The 22,020-nt window shown below is 44.3% G+C and overlaps 1 protein-coding gene across 4 annotated transcripts in view; it reads left to right on the plus strand.

The window, feature by feature from the left end:
• The window catches only part of LOC128408629 (oocyte zinc finger protein XlCOF6-like), a 109,811-nt gene extending 87,848 nt beyond the window's left edge, over positions 1-21,963 (plus strand). The window contains exons 1-3 of one of the 4 annotated variants that reach the window (XM_053378593.1): positions 5,597-5,667; positions 17,702-17,864; positions 19,708-21,963. In XM_053378593.1, the coding sequence (XP_053234568.1) occupies positions 17,765-17,864; positions 19,708-21,464 (1,857 nt within the window). In that variant the 5' untranslated portion in view covers positions 5,597-5,667; positions 17,702-17,764 and the 3' untranslated portion in view covers positions 21,465-21,963. Of the gene's footprint in view, positions 1-5,596; positions 5,668-10,398; positions 10,607-14,320; positions 14,805-17,701; positions 17,865-19,707 lie in introns of those variants that run through there. The other 3 variants (XM_053378592.1, XM_053378594.1, XM_053378595.1) reach the window with 3 other exon arrangements.
• The last annotated feature ends 57 nt before the right edge of the window (positions 21,964-22,020 follow it).

Raw genomic sequence — 22,020 nt, forward strand, 5'->3', positions numbered from 1 at the left:
AGCTTTCTAAATCTTGGTTGCCAACCCCATCTCTGGTGCTAAGCCAGGTCTAGAGGTGTGAGGCTGCATGTCTGCTGCCGCAACTGATTCCTCTATAAAATATACAACACGGTTGGGTTGAAACGGCACTCTTTACAGTTACCTGGTTTGCACATGATGTTAATGTGCCAAGGGTGGAGAACTTCAGACCCGGGGGGCCAAATGCACATGTGGTCTGTGGTCCTCTGAATTCACTGCTCTGCATCTATAGCTCTGCTTCGCCCCTTAGCCAGCCGGGATGTACCTTTCAACTCTTGACAATGCCTCCTCCCTCTTTGGTAGAGGGCAGATAGTTGTGTGTGTTACAGATATAACTTCCTGTACAAAGGCAAAAGTTGCGCTCCTTGTTTGACCCACCTTTGCTTCTCTCACCCTGCCCAGCCCTGGCATGTCGGATTCCAAGCCACCAGAGCCAGTCCCAGCTCTTAGTCCAGAGGAATTTGGCCACCCTCCAGGTGCCCGGCTTGAATCCTTATTGACCTCCCCTGCCAGCGACTCCCGGCAGGATCAAGGGAGGTCTCCCTCGGCGATTCTTCCCAACGTGAAAGAAGAACACACCATTCCTCCCCCTCCTCTCCCAGGGAGGGGGAAAGAGACAGACAGAAATATATTTACATGTCTTTATTCCTGTCTTTCACCAGTACAGAGAAAACATGTCTGTACACTCTGATTCCAACTGCAGAGAGAGAATAAACTCCACCCATGTACTTCCAGTACAGGGTCATGTGTTACTCTGAGCTAACATCCGGCTCTCAGAGCACTTTACAGACTGTCCCTGGTTCCCACGGTACAATCCAATAACATCAGCTTCCTGTTTACCATTCCAGCCACCTGGAGCTCGCTTCTGCATTGCTGCTTTTTCGTAACATCCTCCCCCAAAAGAATCAATGCGTGTTGCGGCAAACAAAGCATGATCCAGAGAAGAAAACAAACAGTTGTTATACACATAACACTCCCCTGTTGTTTCAGTTCCACCCTTGGAACTCCCCGCCACTGGTTTCCCCAGTGTACCTCTCTGGTTGTCTGGTTTCCAAGGAATGAGTGCATCTGCATTACCTTGGCTAGCAACTCTCTGTTGTGTCTTTGTCTCTGACTTAGACACAGCTCCAACCTGTCCTTGGTTGTTTACAACAGCAACACATGCAACAGCTAAGTTAGCAAACTCTTTTGAGTACCTCTTGGGTGGTTGACCCTTTGTAACTCTCTCAGACCTACGTATGAGGTGCTGATCCTCTCTGCTCACTGGTCCAGTCTCAGGACTCTTTGGAGAACCAGTTCCAATGGTAAACAGTGGTTCATCCTTCAGTTGTGAAGGCCTATCCATTGTGTGAGACTTCCTCTCAATGACTGTGACAACTGAGCTCTCCGAGCTATCAGTGTCATCACTTTCAGTACAGCTGTAATCAGTAAAATCATCATCATCTGAATCGTCCTCAGTGGGAAATGTGTGTACTATCATTCTCTCCTGTTCAGGAGCACTCTCTAGAAATTTTGTGAGAATCACCTGACCAGATTCAGACAAAATTACTCTGTAGAGACCCTTTTCATACCCCACAAAAATGCCTCTGGCATTCTTTACTCCACCTGGAGCTTCTGTTCTCACATGAGACCCAAAAACCTTGAAATGGGCAACAGAAGGTTTTCTGTGGAACAGTTTCTCAAAAGGAGAACTTCCCAACTCTTTTGAAACCTTTCTCATCTTCGTATAACAGAACGACATTAGAGACTCGGCCCAGTACTCATGTGGCAGATGTGAACTAAGCAATTGCGCTTCCATCCCCTTTTGCAATTCTCTGTTCACCCGTACACAGACACCCCTGTTCCACGCTTCCGCTGAAACAGCAATCTTGTGTCTTATTCCCTTCTTCTGCAGGAACCTCTGGAAATCCTGTAAAAGAAAAATCTGCTTCTCGTCTGTGAATAGACAATCAATGTTAGCATCATGCATACTCTTAACTTTGTCACAAAACTCCTGAAACCTCTCCAAGGCTTCCTGTGGCTTTCTCAACACATAAACCCAGACATAGTTAGAGAAATGATCCACACACACAAGATAAAATCTTGCATTGCCTCTAGATGGTTCTAGAGGACCAATCACATCAGCATACACCCGCTGAAATGCTCTGTTGACCCCGGTCACCTTCTTGCTCACACCTGCAAGAGAAACTAGGTTAGACACAGATGAATTACATTCCATGTAATCACTTTGTGCAAAAGTCAACAAATATAGTCCATCTTTCTGTTTGGCAGAAAGATATAACTCTCCATCTTTGTAGATCTCGCAGCTCTCAGCGTCGTAGGACAGTCTCAGTCCTCTCTTTGCAATCTGCGAAACACTCAGCAGATTGAACTTCAATTCAGGAACCAAGTAAACATTGTTTATTGTCAAGTTCAGACTCTTAAGATAGACAGTCCCTTTTCCGGTCGCTTCCAGCTCCTGACCGTTGGCCTGTGTCACAGTGAAGCTTTGCTTCTTAAACGTTGAAAAGAGTCCTCTGTGTGGGGACATATGAACCGTCGCTGCAGTGTCGATAATAAACGCGTTCCCAACATCTGGCGTGGTTCCTTTCGCCATCAATGCCTTTCCAGGTCTCACCGAAGGCTTGGTATGACCTTTGCCTGACGCCTCAGGCTTTGCTGAGCGGCCCTTCGCTCCTTTTGGCTGACGTGGCTTCTTGCAGTTCCGCTGAAGATGCCCAGCCTGTCCACAACTGTAACACTGGACAGCGTTCAAAGCTAGAGCTTTCTCTCCAGTAGCTTCATCGGTGGGGGAATTAGAACTCCGTTCCTCCCTCCCCCTGTGCTTTACTTCCAGTGCAGCATGCCGGCTGTGTTCATCTAGAACCACGGCACTCAGGGGCACTCCCCCCTTCTTGGCATCCATGCTGAACTCAAGTCTGTACTTTCTCTCTCAAGCCTGCTTTCACTTTCAGGCCAGTAAACTCCAAAAGTCACTCGGCTGTTTACTGCTTTTTACAGGCAGGCAAACCTTTTGCTGTTTTTCTGCTTTCTCAGGCAGGCAATCTGCACGCTGTTTTCCACAGCTGCAAAAGGTAGTCAAAACATTCTTTGACGTCTCACTCTCTTTCTGAGCCAATCCCATTTGTCAGTAACTTTCTAAGCCCTGATGGTCGTTGCCCAGCAACCTTCCCCGGGATGGGAATCCTTATCTCACCACAGGAATTCCTGGTATGCAAGCCTTTCTTTCAGAGCTTGTTTTTTTCAAACGCAGCTCTTTCTTGTGAACCAGAGAATTAAACCATTCTGCGTTCACTTTTCTCTCTAGCCCGAAATGCAGCATACCTTTGAGCATACACTCCTTTCGGTGTCCAGCTGTCTGTTCTGTTCAGCTTCTGGCTGCAGGCATACGCATTTCTTTATCTCCTTAGGTGCAGAGGATGGCAACGATTCATCGACCTCTCACCTCTCATGCAGATTCTCATAGATCAGATAACCATCGGTCTGCTACCAGATGTCGGATTCCAAGCCACCAGAGCCAGTCCCAGCTCTTAGTCCAGAGGAATTTGGCCACCCTCCAGGTGCCCGGCTTGAATCCTTATTGACCTCCCCTGCCAGCGACTCCCGGCAGGATCAAGGGAGGTCTCCCTCGGCGATTCTTCCCAACGTGAAAGAAGAACACACCATTCCTCCCCCTCCTCTCCCAGGGAGGGGGAAAGAGACAGACAGAAATATATTTACATGTCTTTATTCCTGTCTTTCACCAGTACAGAGAAAACATGTCTGTACACTCTGATTCCAACTGCAGAGAGAGAATAAACTCCACCCATGTACTTCCAGTACAGGGTCATGTGTCACTCTGAGCTAACATCCGGCTCTCAGAGCACTTTACAGACTGTCCCTGGTTCCCACGGTACAATCCAATAACATCAGCTTCCTGTTTACCATTCCAGCCACCTGGAGCTCGCTTCTGCATTGCTGCTTTTTCGTAACATGGCATGTGGCCCCTGGAAGGCGATCCAGGAGGAAATCTGGCCCTTGGTCTGAAAAACAGTGGAAGCTTCCAAACTGACAGTTGCGCAAGAGCATGCAAACCTAAGGCCTGCCCACATCCCACTGAACTATGCTATGACATCTATGACTTCTGTCATTCCTGGCCATTGGCCACGCCAGTAGGGGCTAATGGGAGTTGGAGTTAAGGAATGGTTGAGGGAACTATGGATATAGTAAGAAAAAATAAAGACCTTCAGAGAGATGTTATCACAGCTGTAGGGCATGTGCACATTTCCCTTCCCTTTGATGGGATCTCAGCACTTGAGATGCTGTTTAGATTTGTTTATCACCCATCACCCCCCTCCCATTTGCTAGTGGATTCATTGCTACAGAGTTCTTGTCTACATGGTGGCATACAGGTACTACTGGGAGTGTTGATTGTCTCTCCCCCCCAATCCCCCCCATGCAATTATGGTGCTTTTTTAAAAAAAGAAAAAGGGGTCTTTTTTCAGGGGTACTCAAGGTTACACAGTACCGGAACCTCTTTTCCCCAAACTGTTCAAAGTATTACACTTACTGTAACAATTTTATGGTGATTACCGGTACCATATTTGCTTTAAAAAGAAAGCACTGAAAATAGGGGTTGCTTTTTAATTTTATCGCTTTATTTGTCAGGACTGAAAGCAAAGCAAAGAACTTCCCCTCTCTCCTTACAAATTAAAACTGTCTTCCACTTTTGCTCAGTATTTCCCTCGAAGAATATTGCTTTCACATCCGTAGTGTACATTTGGCAGGCATCTAAAGTACATGATCCCCCCCCCCCCAAGATTCATGGGAGTGGTCAAATGGGAGGCATTCTTTGACAGCGTGTCTGTCTTGCTGCTGCTGCTGCTGCTGCATGTCACTGTTCCCTGTTTCTGTGTGTCTGTGAGGAGAATACAGGACACTGCAAAGGACACAGGGTGTTATGAAGGTGCAATAAGCCAGACAGAGAGTGGTCCCTCCCTATAATGTAAATAGAGAGACTTCTTTTCAGGAGATTTCTGTATAAGAACACTTTGCTGAGGTGGAAGTGGGGACTAAGTGAGGTTGGAGTGGAACCATGTTTGCATGAACACGAGAATGTAAAATATGCTCTCCATTTAGATATTTATTAAAATAATTTATTCATTTACCCAGAAGAGTCATTAGGCTTTTTTTGCTGTAAGCTGCTTCCTACATTGTAAGAAGTGGGTCATGAGACCCTTGATCCCTCCTTGAAATACAATCTGAACCAAACGGGTGAGGCAGTGAAGAGTTTATTGATTACAATACGTTCTTGCAGGAGGGCGGGGTCCAAAGTAGCTGATGTTCCCTATACTGGAAGCCCAGCTTCCCTCCCTCGTCTCCCCATTGGCTGGTCCTGCTCCTTCCCCCAGTTATCAAAGGAAAGGAAAGGAAAGGAAAGGAAAGAGGCTGGGGCGGGGGGGGGAAGAAACTTCTCCTTCCTCGCCAGAGTCACCTGACTTCCGGCTTCATCAGCGGAGATAAAATCGGGGCTTGCAAAGGAGGGAGGGAAGGGGTCTGCTTCGTCCTAATTAAGCCTCCTAATTAAGCGGGGTGCCTCCCAGGCGCGGGCTCCCATTCCTGCCCCCGCTGCCCAGGGTCGCTGCAGCTGCTGCCGCGTCAGGATTTTGGGTGAGTGCAAAGCCAGCGGCGGGGAAGGAGGGAAGGGGCTTTGCAAGGGGTGGGGGTCCACGATGAGAAGCCCCGGGACGGGGAGAAGAAGAGAAGGGAGGAAAGGGAGCTGTTTCTCTTAATGGGGCCTTGAAGGGGGGGAGGGGGGGTTCCCGTTGTGGAAAGAGAGAAGCTTCTTCCTGCCCGGATCTGGTGCAAAGGGATTTGCCTGGAAGGAGGCGGGGAAGGGAAGAGGCTTGGGCATTGATGGGCAGGTTAATAATAATAATAATAATAATAATAATAATAATAATAATAATAAAATACCTGCCCCTCTGGCTGGGTTTCCAGTGTGGCTTACAACTTAGATAAACCATAATAAAAGATCAAACGTTAAAACCTTCCCAGTACAGGGCTGCCTCCAGATGTCTTCTAAAAGTCAGATAGTTGTTTATTTGAAATTGGAAGGGAGGGCATTCCACAGGGAGGGCGCCACCACCGAGAAGGCCCTCTGCCTGGTTCCCTGTAACCTCGCTTCTTGCAGGGAGGGAACTGGCAGAAGACCCTCGGAAGTGAACCTCAGTGTCCTTCCTTCCTTCTCTTTAGACACCAGGCAAAAGCATTCCTCTTCTCCCAGGCATTGGGCTCATTAAACAATCTATGGCCTGTCCAGTTAACATGGGTTTAGCCCAGTCTGCTTTTGTAGTGACTGCGTCTCCTTATACCTCTTCCAAAATTTAGAAATGCCCCCTTTGGTTAAGTTTCTGCCAATTTTTCTTCTAATATCTTCATAACTGTAGCCTTGTTCACTTAAGAGTACTATTTTACATCCCTTTCTAGGTGACCAGTCAACTCTTTGTGCCATTTATTTAATTTTATTACGTTTTACAAGCTCACTAAATGAAAAAAACCTCAACCAACTTGATAGCAATCGCACAACACATTTTAAATTTTTTTATTGAATTTTCAAATTATAACAAATTTCCACAAATCTTAATTGAACAATTTCTATATCCGTATCTCTCCCCTCCCTCCTCTTTGGCTTCCCCCATATTTCCGTATTGATTTATTAAACAAATTCTATACTCTGCTGATTTTGCTTCTTATATAGTTGTCAAAACCTGCCAATGAGTCCATATCTTTATACTGTCTTTTTCTATAGTTTATAAATGGTTCCCACTCTTTTTTGAAATCAATGTTGTCTCTCTCATGTATTCTCTCTGTCAGCTTAGCCAGTTCCGCGTAGTCCATAAGCTTGGCTCGCCATGCTTCCTTTGTTGGCGTTTTCTGTTTTCCATACTTGTGCTAATAAAATTCTTGTTGCTGTTGTCGCATACATAAACTATGTCCAATTTCCCTCTCATGTATCATGATCTAAAATTAGAAGCAGGAAAGATTCTGGTTTTTAAACAAAGGGTTTTTTCAACATTTTTTCAGTTCATTATATATCATTTCCCAGTATTCTTTAACCTTCTTGCATTCCCACCATACATGAAAAAAGTACCATCTTTCTCTTTACATCTCCAACATATCTTGGATCCTGTTTTATACATTTTTGCAGTTTTTCCAGTGAGATATACCATCTATATATCATTTTCAAATACAGTGGTACCTCAGGTTACATACGCTTCAGGTTACAGACGCTTCAGGTTACAGACTCTGCTAACCCAGAAATAGTACATTAGGTTAAGAACTTTGCTTCAGGATGAGAACAGAAATTGTGCTCCGGCGGCGCAGCAGCAGGAAGCCCCATTAGCTGAAGTGGTGCTTCAGGTTAAGAACAGTTTCAGGTTAAGAACGGACCGCTGGAATGAATTAAGTACTTAACCCAAGGTACCACTGTAATTTTCTCTTAATGATATACAATCTGTAAACTTTACATTTGTTTTCATAAACTTTCCCATTCCTCCAACTGTATATTAAGCCCGACATGCGGAGCCCATTTTACTTGGGCCGATTTTACCTTCTCATCTAACGTCTCTCCATATAGCAAAATGTTATATGCTTTCTTCAATAATTTGGTATTTCCCTCCACAATTTCCTTTTGAAAGTTTGAGATAGTATAGCTGAAGCCCCTTTTATTATCTTCTTTAAACTGCTCATTAATTTGTCTGTGATGCAACCAACTTTGTAAAGTACCTTTCAAGTTTTCATAACTTTTAAATTTCAAACCTTTCTCCTCTTCTATTAACAAATCTCTATATGTTGGCCACTTTCCTTTTTTATTACCCCTCCAGCTACACAGGGTCTAATCCTGCCAGACTTTGTTGGATGTCTCAAAAATTTCCAAGGTGTTGGATATTCAAATTGCAGAGCTTGTCAAAACTGAGAGGCAACTATTTACAAATCCTGTTCTTTCAGCAAAGAAGGAATTTTAGGGTTAAAAATACATTTGCTTTCACTCAGAGGCTGTAATGTAGACTTTTGGGGGCTTTCATCTCATTTCATCTTATTCACAAAACGTCTCTGCAGGGTTCTCCCCTGAATAGCGGAAGCACGGCTTCCATTTTTAATACTTCTCACTTTGAAGTTCAAATTTAAGTCCAAATATTTTTTAATTCCTCTCCAAAAGCTTCTTTTTATTTTACCTTATAACAGAAAATCTGTCACTTCAGAGGGCGGCTTTTAGGCTTTGAATATTCATGTGTGCGTTGGAGCCGACAGCCCACCTCGACCGTCTTCCCCTGATTCTTTTACATCTGTCAGCAGCCTTCGACATGATCAGTCACGAACCTTTGGACCACCGCCTTGCCGACGTAGGGATTCAGAGCACAGTCAGACAATGCTCTCCTTTATCTCAGGTCGGGGACAGAGGGTGGTGCTAGGGAGGGAGTGGTCACTGCGGCACTCCTTGGTGTGTGGAGTCCCACAGGGTGCAATCCTTTCCCTGATGCTTTTTAATATCTTTTACGTGCCCCCTTGCCCAGATTGTCCGGCGGTTTGGGCTGGATTGTCATCAATATGCTGATGACACCCAGCTTTATCTGTTGATGGACAGCCGCCCTGACTTGGCCCCGGACACACTGACCAGATGCTTGGAAGCTGTGGCTGGATGGCTGCGTGGGAGCCGGTTGAAGTTAAATCCTTCGAAGACAGAGGTCTTCTGGCTGGGTCGGGACAACATGGGATTGGGGGCCCAACTCCCTTCTCTTGCGGGGGCTCAATTAGTGCCAGCGCCTTCTGTCAAGAGCTTGGGTGTAACCTTTGACGCCTCCCTTTCCATAGAGGCACAGGTTGCAGCCACAGCAAAGGTGGCGTTTTTCCATCTCCACCGTATTAAAGCAGTTGGTCCCTTACCTTTCTCGACCTGATCTGGCCACAGTCATCCATGCAACGGTCACCCGGTGGAGTACAGGGTTAGGTTTAAGGTGCTGGTTTTGACCTTTAAAGCCCTATGCGGCCTAGGACCCACTTACCTATGGGACCGCCTCTCCTGGTATGCCCTGCGGAGGACCTTAAGGTCCGCAAATGACAACATTTTGGAGGTCCTGGGTCTCAAGGTGGTTAGATTGGTCTCAACTAGGGCCAGGACCTTTTCAGTACTGGCCCCAACTTGGTGGAACGCTCTGCCACAAGACACTAGGGCACTGCAGAACTTGACATCTTTCCGCAGGGCCTGCAAGACAGAGCTGTTCAACCCGGCCTTTGGTTTGGACTCAGTCTGACCTTTATGTTTCCCTCCCCTTATGGTTTTGATTTATGGGCTACTTTTAAAATGAGGCTGCATTTTAAATTGCATTTTTATCTGTATTTTAAATTGGTCCCCCCCCCCATTATGTTTTTACTGCAATTTTACTTGTGTTGCCCGGCTCTGGCCAGGGAGGGCGGGGTATAAATAAAATTTATCATTATTATTATTTTTATTATCAGACATTAAGAACTTCCTGATCCTGCTTCTTTATAAGACATCTGAAGGCAGCCCTGTATGGAGAAGTTTTAATGTTTGATGCTTCATTGGTTTTTAAAAAATATTCTGTTGGGAGCTGCCCTAGTGGCTGGGGAAACCCAGCCAGATGAGCAGGTATAAATAATGTTGTTGTTACAATATTATTATTCTTATGCTTAATTGAATAGCAGTTCCCGGAAGCCACCGGAGGGAAGGGATGCACTTGGGCTCCAATCCTCCTTGCAGGCTTGGCCACCGTGAGGAGACAGTGCTGAGATTCCTGCATTGCAGGGGGTTGGACTAGATGACTCTCAGGGTCCCCTTCCATCTCTACGATTCTATGATTCTAACAGGGTGCGGGACTAGATGGGCTGGATCAAACTACAGGGCTCTTCGTGCGGAGGGGTATGTGAGTGAGTGAGAAGGAGCGTACCTTCAGAGAGAGGCCCCTGTCTCTTCTTTGCAAAGAGGCTGAATCAGCAGCAAACCTCCCCCCACCCGTCGCTTCTGTGTGTGCATGCAGAGGAACGTCTCTCTCTCTCTCTCTCTCTCTCTCTCTCTCTCTCTCTGTGTGTGTGTGTGTGTGTGTGTGTGACTGAGAGAGAGAGAGAACCTTCAGGGAGAGGCCCCATCTCTTATTTGCAACCAGGATGAAGGAGCTGCAATACCCCCACACTTGACCCACCGCTTCCCTGCCTGCTCTCTCTCCACCCCCAACCCCAATTATGGGTATTGCATTGCACCCCCCCAAAAGCTTGCCTACCCCGAGGCGCTTTGCACTCACCGGATTCCTTGCAGGACAAGGACAGTGCATGACGGAAGAGGGGGCGGGTCAGCTGTTCTAATTAAGCCTTTCCCAAGTCAGTATCGAGCAGCCCTTCCTCCAGCAGCTTCCACTCTCTGCCTTTAATCTTTAAGGCAACGAGCATCTGTTCCCTATACTCGAAGCCCAGGTTCCCTCCCTTCTCTCCCCATTGGCTGGGTCCTGCAATTATCCCGCCCCCGGAAATATCCTGCCTCCCAGGCGGGGGCTCCCATTCCCGCCCCCGCTGCCCAGGGTCGCCAGGATTTTGGGTGAGTGCAAAGCCAGCGGCGGGGAAGGAGGGAAGGGGCTTTGCAAGGGGTGGGGGTCCAGGATGAGAAGCCCCGGGACGGGGAGAAGAAGAGAAGGGAGGAAAGGGAGCTGTTTCTCTTAATGGGGCCTTGAAGGAAGGGGGGGTCCGTTGTGGAAAGAGAGAAGCTTCCTCCTGCCCGGATCTGGTGCAAAGGAAGTTGCAGGGAATGAGGCGGGAAAGGGGAGAGGTTTGGGCATTGCTGGGCAGGCTCGCAATAAAATAATAATAAAAATAATAAAACTAATAATTATAATAATAATACCAATTATTATTTTCTGGGTTTCACCAGCCACTCTGTGCGGCTTCCAACAAAATAAGAAACACCAAAAACATCCAAACATCCAAGTCTTCCGTTTTGTAGAGGAGATGGGGACATGGATTGCTGGATGGCAGAGGGAGAAAGAGGAAAAGATGGGGAGGAAAACAAAGGCAGGGGGGGCCTGGCAGGAAGAAGGAAGGGGTGAGGCCTTCTCCAAAGAGCTCTTTGTTCCTTGAACTCCTTGCATAAAGTAGTGGGGGCGGGGCCGGATTGAGGTTTGATGAGGCCCTAAACTACTGGAGGTCATGGGGCCCTTTATATGTCCAGCTGTCCTTTGTCAACAACAAATTGTTGCTGTTTTTTGTGTAGAATATAGGCTGTGTGGTAATTTATGAACCTAATCGGTATCTAAAAAAATTTGCACATACTTGTTGAACTGAAATACAGTTGAGAAATATATTAATAATGAAATACAATTACGAAGTATATTAATAGTGAAATAATTATTAAGCTCTAACTTAAAATGATTTTGTTATTCATAACAAACTTAATGCAAACACATTGGCATATGGCAATAACAAAAGTTCCTTTAGAAACACAGTTTACAAAGAATCACAATCTAGTCCTAGAAACTTGCTATAACTTGAAATTATAATAGGTGTAAATATACAGTGCAGACAACTAATAATAACAAATAGCTTTATTAATATGAAATTAATTGTTATAGCCTGTACAATGCAATTGTAGTTAATACAATGCATTTTTTATATAAGTATCAATATTACCATAATAGTCCACATACTTCATTGGGACAGCAGACCTTTGTACCCTGTTACACTTAGTGAGTGTAAAAGACAGTATTTCTAGTAATATGTCGCATTACAAATAATAGCAATACTATACACACCTGTACGTAAAAAGTATTTTACAGGACTAATTGTATTACTGCATCTACCCAATACCCATTCAACTGTATAATTTTATCATGATTCATTGTGTACTGTGTATACAAACAGTACACAAACATGATCTAAATTACAATACTTTCTTGCCTTTGCCAAAGCAAAGTCACTGATGATATCATCAAATGATAAACTGCATAGCTTGTCACATTCTACGTACATGAGGCTGAAGTAACATAATTTATCTTGAGACATTGTTGTTCCGAATTCATTTTTTATCTTCTTCAGCTGTGAAATGGATCTTTACAAATGGCAATTTGCAATCATCATTCAAAGGAACATTCTCAGAATTGCTTCTACATTGGAGAATGCTGATTGGACATTGTTGTTGTTCTTTAGTCACTTAGTCGTGTCTGACTCTTTGTGACCTCATGGACCAGAGCACGCCAGGCACTCCTGTTTTCCACTGCCTCCTGCAATTTGGTCAAACTCATGTTAGTAGCTTTGAGAGCACTGTCCAACCATCTCGTCCTCTGCATATAAGTTAAATAAGCAAGGAGACAATATACAGCCTTGTACTCCTTTCCCAATTTTGAGCCAATCAGTTGTTCCATATCCAGTTCTAACTGTTGCTTCTTGTCCCACATAGAGATTTCTCAGGAGACAGATGAGGTGGTCAGGCACTCCCATTTCTTTAAGAACTTGCCATAGTTTGCTGTGGTCCACACAGTCAAAGGCTTTTGCGTAGTCAATGAAGCAGAAGTAGATGTTTTTCTGGAACTCTCTAGCTTTCTCCATAATCCAGCACATGTTTGCAATTTGGTCTCTGGTTCCTCTGCCCCTCCAAAATCCAGCTTGTACTTCTGGGAGTTCTCGGTCCACATACTGCTTAAGCCTCCCTTGTAGAATTTTAAGCATAACCTTGCTAGCGTGTGAGATGAGTGCAATTGTGCGGTAGTTGGAGCTTTCTTTGGCGCTGCCCTTCTTTGGGATTGCGTTCTAGACTGATCTTCTCCAATCCTCTGGCCACTGCTGAGTTTTCCAAACTTGCTGGCATATTGAGTGTAGCACCTTAACAGTATCATCTTGTAAGATTCCACTGGAATGTCATCACTTCCACTAGCCTTGTTATTAGCAGTGCTTTCTAAGGCCCATTTGACTTCACTCTCCAGGATGTTTGGCTCAAGGTCATCAGTCACACTACCTGGGGTGTATGGGACATCCATATCTTCCTGGCATAATTCCTCTGTGTATTCTTGCCACCTCTTCTTGATGTCTTCTGCTTCTGTTAAGTCCTTACCACTTTTGTCCTTTATTATGGTAATCTTTGCATAAAATGTTCCTTTCATATCTCCAATTTTCTTGAACAGATCTCTGGTTTTCCCATTCTATTGTTTCTCTCTATTTCTTTGCACTGCTCGTTTAAGAAGTCCCTCTTGTCTCTCCTTGCTATTCGTTGGAAGTCTGCATTCAGTTTTCTGTATCTTTAACTATCTCCCTTGCATTTTGCTTGCCTTCTGTCTCCCGCGGTTTGCAAGGCTTCATTGGACAACCACTTTGCTTTCTTGCATTTCCTTTTCATTGTGATGCTTTTCATTGCTGCCTCCTGTATGATGTTCCGAGCCTCCATCCATAGTTCTTCAGGCACTCTGTCCACCAAATCTAAATCCTCTCTTCCACTGTGTATTCACAAGGGATTTGATTTACCGTAGATTGTATCTTACTGGACCAGTGGTTTTCCCTACTTTCTTCTGTTTAAGCTTGAATTTTGCTCTAAGAAGCTGATGATCTGAGCCACAGTCAGCTCGAGGTCTTGTTTTTGCTGACTGTATAGAGCTTCTCCATCTTTGGCTGCAGAGAATATAATCAATCTGATTTCGATGCTGCCCATCTGGTGATGTCCATGTGTAGAGTCGTCTCTTGTGTTGTTGGAAAAGCGTGTTTGTGATGACCAGCTTGTTCTCTTGACAGAACTCTATTAGCCTTTGCCCTGCTTCGTTTTGATCTCCAAGGCCAAACTTGCCAGTTGTTCCTTTTATCTCTTGACTCCCTACTTTAGCGTTCCAATCCCCTATAATGAGAAGAACATCCTTCTTTGGTGTCACTTCTATAAGGTGTTGTAAGTCTTCATAGAATTGGTCAATTTCAGTTTCTTCAGCACCAGTAGTTGGTGCATAAACTTGGATTACTGTGATGTTAAAAGGTCTGCCTTGGATTTGTATCGAGATCATTCTATCATTTTTGAGATTGCATCCCAGTACAGCTTTCGCCACTCTTTTGTTGGCTATGAGGGCCACTCCATTTCTTTTACGGGTTTCTTGCCCACAGTAGTAGATGTGATGGTCACCCGAGCTGAATTCGCCCATTCCCGTCCATTTTAGTTCACTGATGCCCAGGATGTCAATATTTATTCTTGCCATCTCATTTTTTACCACATCCAGCTTACCATGGTTCATGGATCTTATATTCCAGGTTCATATATTTTTCTTTGTAGCACTGGACTTTCCTTTCGCTTCCAGGCATATCCGCAACTGAGTGTCCTTTCGGCTTTGGCCCAGCCGCTTCATCAGCTCTGGATCTACTTGTACTTGCCCTCCGCTCTTCCCCAGTAGCATGTTGGACGCCTTCCGACCTGAGGGGCTCATCTTCCAGCGTCATAACTTTTATATGCCTGTTGTCTTTGTCCATGGAGTTTTCTTGGCAAGGATACTGGAGTGGCTTGCCGGTTCCTCCTCCAGGTGGATCACGTTTGGTCAAAACTCTCCACAATGACCTGTTCATCTTGGGTGCCCTACTCGGCGTAGTTCATAGCTTCTCTGAGTTCTTCAAGCCCCTTCGCCACGGCAAGGCAGTGATCCATGAAGGGGATCCTAATTAATCCTCCTAATTAAGCCTCCTAATTTAGCCGGGTCACTCCCTGCCTCCCAGGCGGGGGCTCCCATTCCCACCCCCGCTGCCCAGGGTCGCTGCATCTGCCGCCGCCATCAGGATTTTGGGTGAGTGCAAAGCCAGCGGTGGGGAAGGAGGGAAGGGGCTTGGCAAGGGGGTCCAGGATGAGAAGCCCCGGGACGGGGAGAGGCGGCCTGCACAAGTTCCAGGCGGGGAGAAGAAGAGAAGGGAGGAAAGGGAGCTGCTCTTTTTAATGGAGCCTTGAAGGTGGTGGGGGGGGAGGGGAGGGGTTTCCGCTGTGGAAAGAGAGAAGCTTCCTCCTGCCCAGATCTGGTGCAAAGGGAGTTGCATGGAAGGAGGTGGGAAAGGGGAGAGGGTTGGGCATTGCTGGCAAGGCTCGCAATAAAATAATAATAATAATACCATGCCCATTGTCTGGGTTTCCCCAGCCACTCTGAGCAGCTTGCAACAAAATAAAAAACAGCCAAAGCAACCAAACATTGAAGGCTTTTGTAGAAATGGCCTTCGATTTTAAAGAAATGCCCTCTTTAAGAAATCACGTGGTGTAAATATGCATGTTGTCCTCGAGGTGCAAACACACATAGCATGAGCAAGCAAGCAGTGCTCCAAAGTGCTTCTCTTGAGAACTTGCCATCTAAGTTGTTTACTAATGGCAAAAGCTCCTGTATGTTCCATGGAATCTACTCTCAGGCTGTTGTAAGCCAGAAAATCACTTATCTCTTCAGTTTACACCAATAAAACTCAGAAACAGGAGGAGTTAGGAGTCTAACATTGTTTATTGCAAAGCAATAGGTTACAGTTCGATCGTTCCACAAAACTGCAACCCTGCCTGGTGTTCCAGGCAGTGATATTTATATATGTAATGCCAAACAAAGCATTTGAATTTCCACCAATCGTATACAGTACAGTACATCAGAGATGTCCAAGTGGTCGACCACAATCGACAGGTAGTCTTCTGTGTTGTTTTGGGTCAGTTATTGGACCCTTGAAGGCTCCTCCCCTCTCCGCAACCACTTCTGCGCATGCTCCTGTTCTCTTTTTGCTCAGCAGTTCCTTGTTGTTTTTTAAATAATTTTTATTACATTTTCAGTTTTTTGTAATCACAATATCCATACATAAATCAAGAACTGAAACATCGCTCTATCCGAGCATCGACCTCCTCTCGCCCCTCATTCTGACTTTCGTACATATTTACCTTATACTTAGCATTTCTATAGACACTTTTTTACCTTCTCTCTTATTTTTATATTTCCTCTTATTAAATGCAAATCAGTTCCTTATATTGTCATTACGAAACATTTCAACCCAAAGCTACAAACCTTTTCAGATGTTTACAATATTCTTTCATATATAATATAAATTTGCTCCAGTCTTTTTGAAACAGTTTGTCGCACTGATTCCGGATCTTCCCCGTCAGCTTTGCTAACTCTCCGTATTCCACCATCTTACTCCGCCATTCTTCCAATGTTGGAATCTCCTGTAATTTCCATTTCTGAACCAGAAGAATCCTTGCGGCCGTTGTGGCACACATAAATAGATTCACATCTTTTTTAAAAATTTCATCTCCAATTAGACCTAACAAAAATAACTGGTTTTTTACTGAAATTGTATTTAAAGATCTTTTTTATTTCATTGTAAATTGTACCCCAATAAGTTTTCACCCTAGTACACGTCCACCACATATGGAGGAAATTCCCCTCCTTTTCCTTACATTTCCAACAGTTTTTATCCTGATTTCTATACATTCTTGCAAGTTTGGCCGGTCTCATGTACCATCAATACATCATCTTCATTTGATTTTCTTTGAGTGACATACATGCTGTGAATTTAATGGTTTTGGTCCATAATATTTTCCATTCTTCAAAATCAATATTATGTCCCAAATCCTGGGCCCATTTGATCATAACACTTTTTACCTCGTCATCCTTTGTGTGCCACTCCAATAATAGCGTGTACATTTTCGACAGTGTTTTCCTTTTACTACTCAACAATTCAGTCTCTAGTTTTTATTTGATGCTACCAAACCCAGTTCTCTTGCTATCTTCTCCGAATACATCCTGCAATTGGTGATACTGCAATCAATCAGTTAATTTTTCTCTCAGTTCTTCAAATTGCTTTACCTTTAATTTCTTATCCACTTCCATTAACAGGTCTTTGTATGTTGCCCGTTCACTTCCCATGTTTTTCTTTTTTACTGCAAAGGCTTCCAATGGAGAAAGCCACCACAGGGTTTTACGTTCAACCAGTGTTTTGTATCTATTCCAAACTTCGTATAATGATTTCCTTATGGTGTGATTTAAAAAACCTCTTACATATTTTAACCAGCAGTTCCTTGTTTTAATGTTTATTTTTGCCAAAAGAATCTAAATTTTTCTTGCTTCCCCTGCCTCCTTAAAAAAGTCCCTTTGGATTTTCACATTCCTGATATTCATCATTGCCTCATTTTATTATAATACACATGCGCAACAAGCACTGGCATTTTCTGCTGAATAAGTTCTGATGCCTACCGCGTTCTGTTACATTGTGTTAGTTGTGCATGTTGGGAACCTGTGTTACATGCAGCCATTTGCATCATGTGGCGACTCATGTTCTAGCTTTCTGCTGTATCTTTGCGATTCCCATATTAGCTGTATTTCTGCCCCAATTGGGAGGTGGCAACTTGCAAAATAGCCAGTTTCATAAAGCACAGGCTACCATAACTTCTTTATTAGAAGCATACTCAAGGATTTAAAGGGGTACACATTGTTGCATTTATTGTGGCCCTTTGGGCAACTGCCACAAGGCCACTACTGCCCATACCATGCCAGCCTTAGGAAGGGAGAAGGGACAGGCAGACGGAAGGAATTGCCAAAGGTGTTTGAAAATGGGTGGAGGCTCTTGGGAAGCGGGTGCCCATTAGGGGCTTCTACAGGGGCAACAGAATGTGTTGGGCAAAATCCCTGCAGGGGCTCTGAAACTCCCTTGACTTCTTCCTTCCTCCCAGGAAGCTACAACTTGCCCTGACTTCTGTGCTCCTGAAGAAGTTGAACCTGCAAACCTGGTCAGGATGGACGGAGGAAGATGGACAGTTGACCTGGTCAAGCTGTCTCCTGCATCCCTCCCTGCAACCTTTGAGCATCCCCTCCTGGGACCCTCGGAGAAATCTGGTGAGTTTCAGGGGAGAGGAGATGGGAACATGGGTGGCTGGATGGTGGAGGGAGAAAGAGGAAAAGATGGAGAGGAGACCAAAGGCAGGAAGGGCCAGGCAGGAAGAAGGAAGGGAGGGAGGGAGGGAGGGGTGAGGCCTTCTCCAAAGCAGCTCTTTGTGTTTGGAATCTCTGGTGTTATTTCCACTGCAGGATTAAGTGACGATAATGATGTTGTACACCAATCCAGAAAAATGGGTGAAGGGGGCTATGGAAATGCTTCCTGTCATTAATTATATTTCATATATTTAAATAGTTTATGTTACTTTTATTTTTTTAAAGACTGGGTCAGAGTGATACATTCCACCAGCATCCAAATACAGTAGATGCATGCACCTCCCCAGTTTCGTGGGCTTTCGAGACAAAGGACCTGTTATCATGATACACAGTTCCTCTGGCTGGAGCCTGTTCACATAGGATTGGGCATATGAAGACCGAGGGTGGCCATTATTATAACCAAATAGTGTAAACTTGCCATTCTTACAGACGGATTGTGTGTGAGAGTGAGTGAGTGGGATAATAATTTATAGCGCCCCTGTAATTCTGTCCCTCCATAAGCTTACATGGAGCTACAGTGGTACAACCTTGGTACAAATTTCAAAATAAGTGCACAAAACCAACAAAGGGACTCACAGGTTTATAGTGGCACCAGCTTTCCTAATCAAGAGTCCCCTTTGTCAGACTGCGGCCCACAAAAGCTTAGGTCATAATACCTTTATGAGCCTTTTAGGCCTGCAAAAGATGAATAAACAGAAGCACAGGAGACAGTGACTGCCAGCAACTAGGGTAGCTTGAAAAAAATGATTAGACTGATGTCTGTGCTCTGCCCTTGTGGTCCTAGGCAATAATACTTCTTAATACTAGTTTCTGGAAAGCACAGGAGGGCAGTGGGCTCTTGGGCTGAAATCTTGCTTGCTGGTTTCCTACAGGCTTCTGCTTGGCCACTGTGAAAACAGGGTGCTGGACTAGGTGGGCCATTTCCCAATCCAGTAGGCTCTGTTTAGGGTCTAACATATTGCAATATTTTTACACTTACATGTGGCATAAGAACATTTCAGTTTTACTTCTTACTCATAGGAGAGACTGCTGTTGGAGCCTGAGATCATTTCCTCACTTGAAAAAGAAAAAGACAGATGTGTCTTATAAGCCAGTTCCACCGTAGATATCTATTATAAAATGATGGCGCTTTCTTAAGTGTGAATGGAGTGATCTGTTACGATATAGAAGCAATGCAGCTGCGAGCTGCTAGCTTGAAAACATCACATGATGTTGGGACTGTTCGTGGGAAACAGAGGGCACCGGAATTAGCTCAGAGTGTAATATGAGCTGTACAGGAAGTGTTTGTCTCTCAACTGCTGGAGTTTGAAGAGAGCAGTCATGTTTTTTGTAACGCTGCAAAGACAGAAATAAAGGCATGTAAATACGTTTCTGTCTATCTCTTTCCCCTGCCGGGGGGGGCAACAAAGAGGGGGGGTGTTCTTCTCACGCTGAGAAGGATCGCCTATTGCGACCTCTGCCTGGATCTTGCTGAGGAATGCAGACAGGGAGGTCAACAGGAGACCAAGCCGGGTGCCTGGGAGTGTTGACAGTTTCTCCTGATAAAGGCTTGATTTCTGACATGATCATGGGTTGCTCTTGCCATTATCTCATCTTTATTCCTAAAAATTTGGAACATGGAGACAATGGAGTGGACAATGGAGTGAAAATAAGAGAAGGTGCACTTGGGAATTCACATGTGTTCAGTTCCTTTCTTGTCTTTTTTAAAAGTCTAACAGGATTCTCTCCCCCCCCCACTCCCAAACAGGTGAGGAAGACGATGGTCAGAATTCTACGGAGCCATCTGTGAATTCATTGGGAAGAACAAAGAAACAGTTTAAGTGCAGGGAATGTGGAATGTGCTTTAGTCACTGTGGAAGAATGAGGATACACCAAGGAACTCACATGGGGGAGAAACCATTTGAATGCATGGAGTGCGGAAAGAGCTTCCATAAAAGTGGAACATTTAGAATACATCAACGAACTCACACGGGGCAGAAACCATTTAAATGTATTGAATGTGGAAAGAGCTTCAGTCATAGTGGAACACTTAGAATACATCAACGAACTCACACAGGGGAGAAACCATTTAACTGTATAGAATGTGGAAAGAGCTTCAGTCATAGTGGAACACTTAGAATACATCAACGAACTCACACAGGGGAGAAACCATTTAACTGTATAGAATGTGGAAGGGGCTTCAGTCTTAGTGGAAACCTTAGAAGACATCAACAAACTCACACGGGGGAGAAACCATTTACATGTATTGAATGTGGAAAGAACTTCAGTCAAAGTGGAGACCTTAGAATGCATCAACAAACTCACATGGGGGAGAAACCATTTAAATGTATTGAATGTGGAAAGAGCTTCAGTCTTAGTGGAAACCTTAGAATACATCAACGAACTCACACAGGGGAGAAACCATTTAACTGTATAGAATGTGGAAGGGGCTTCAGTCAAAGTGGAAACCTTAGAATACATCAACGAACTCACACAGGGGAGAAACCATTTAACTGTATAGAATGTGGAAAGAGTTTCAGTCAAAGTTTTCACCTTAGAATACATCAACAAACTCACACAGGGGAGAAACCATTCAAATGTATTGAATGTGGAAACAGCTTCAGGCATAGTGGTCACCTTAGAATACATCAACGAACTCACACAGGGCAGAAACCATTTAAATGTATTGAATGTGGAAAGAGCTTCAGTCGTAGTGGAACACTTAGAACACATCAACAAACTCACACGGGGCAGAAACCATTTACATGTATTGAATGTGGAAAGAGCTTCAGTCTTAGTGGTCACCTTAGAACACATCAACGAACTCACACAGGGGAGAAACCATTTAAATGCATTGAATGTGGAAAGAGCTTCAGTGTTAGTGGAACACTTAGAAGACATCAACAAACTCACATGGGGGAGAAACCATTTAAATGTATTGAATGTGGAAAGAGCTTCAGTCTTAGTGGAAAACTTAGAATACATCAACGAACTCACACAGGGGAGAAACCATTTAACTGTATAGAATGTGGAAGGGGCTTCAGTCAAAGTGGAAACCTTAGAATACATCAACGAACTCACACAGGGGAGAAACCATTTAACTGTATAGAATGTGGAAGGAGCTTCAGGCGTAGTGATCACCTTAGAACACATCAACGAACTCACACAGGGGAGAAACCATTTAAATGCATTGAATGTGGAAAGAGCTTCAGTCATAGTGGTCACCTTAGAACACATCAACGAACTCACACAGGGGAGAAACCATTTAAATGCATTGAATGTGGAAAGAGCTTCAGTCTTAGTGGAAACCTTAGAACACATCAACGAACTCACACAGGGGAGAAACCATTTAAATGCATTGAATGTGGAAAGAGCTTTAGTTGTACTGGAGACCTTAGAAGACATCAACGAACTCACATGGGGGGGAAATTGTTTAAATGTAGGGAGTGTGGAAAGAACTTCAGTCAAAGTAGACACCTTAGGAAACATCAGCTAACTCACACAGGGGGGAAACCACAGATGTAGGGAATGCGGAAAGAGCTGCAGATGCAGTGGAGACCTTAATATTCACAAGCAAATTCACACAGATGAAAAGCCATATAAATGTATGCAGTGTTCCACTCAGTTTTCACTCTTTGCTTCATATAAAGAAACTCATAAAGGCAGAAATCAATTTTAAATGCATGGAACCTGTGTGATGTTCTGGTGTTTGTATTGAAATTTGTATACATACATATATTTGTTAAAGTAATGAGGAGATTTCACCCCTCCCATATCCAAGAATCTGCTGATGTTCTCTGCTGATTCTCTAGAGAGGAGGGGCGGTTTCTGCTCTCTACTTATTTCGCTCCAACCTCACATCAAAGAGAGAGAGACTGAGTTTTAGAGAGAGCGAGATAAGGTTGCTGCTAAGAGCAGCTGCAGACACTCAGTGCAGTTCAGCATTTTTCATTTAGACCTCATTTAGCTCTGTATATAGTTGTGTATTATAGTTGTAGATAGAATAAAGAAGATATTCTACAGAGCTGCTCTCCGAGTCGTTTATGCTCTGCTATACTCTGCTGTGCGACGACTGTCTTCT

Source organism: Podarcis raffonei, chromosome 2 (genome assembly GCF_027172205.1).
Source record: "Podarcis raffonei isolate rPodRaf1 chromosome 2, rPodRaf1.pri, whole genome shotgun sequence".
NCBI classification, from domain to species: domain Eukaryota; kingdom Metazoa; phylum Chordata; class Lepidosauria; order Squamata; family Lacertidae; genus Podarcis; species Podarcis raffonei.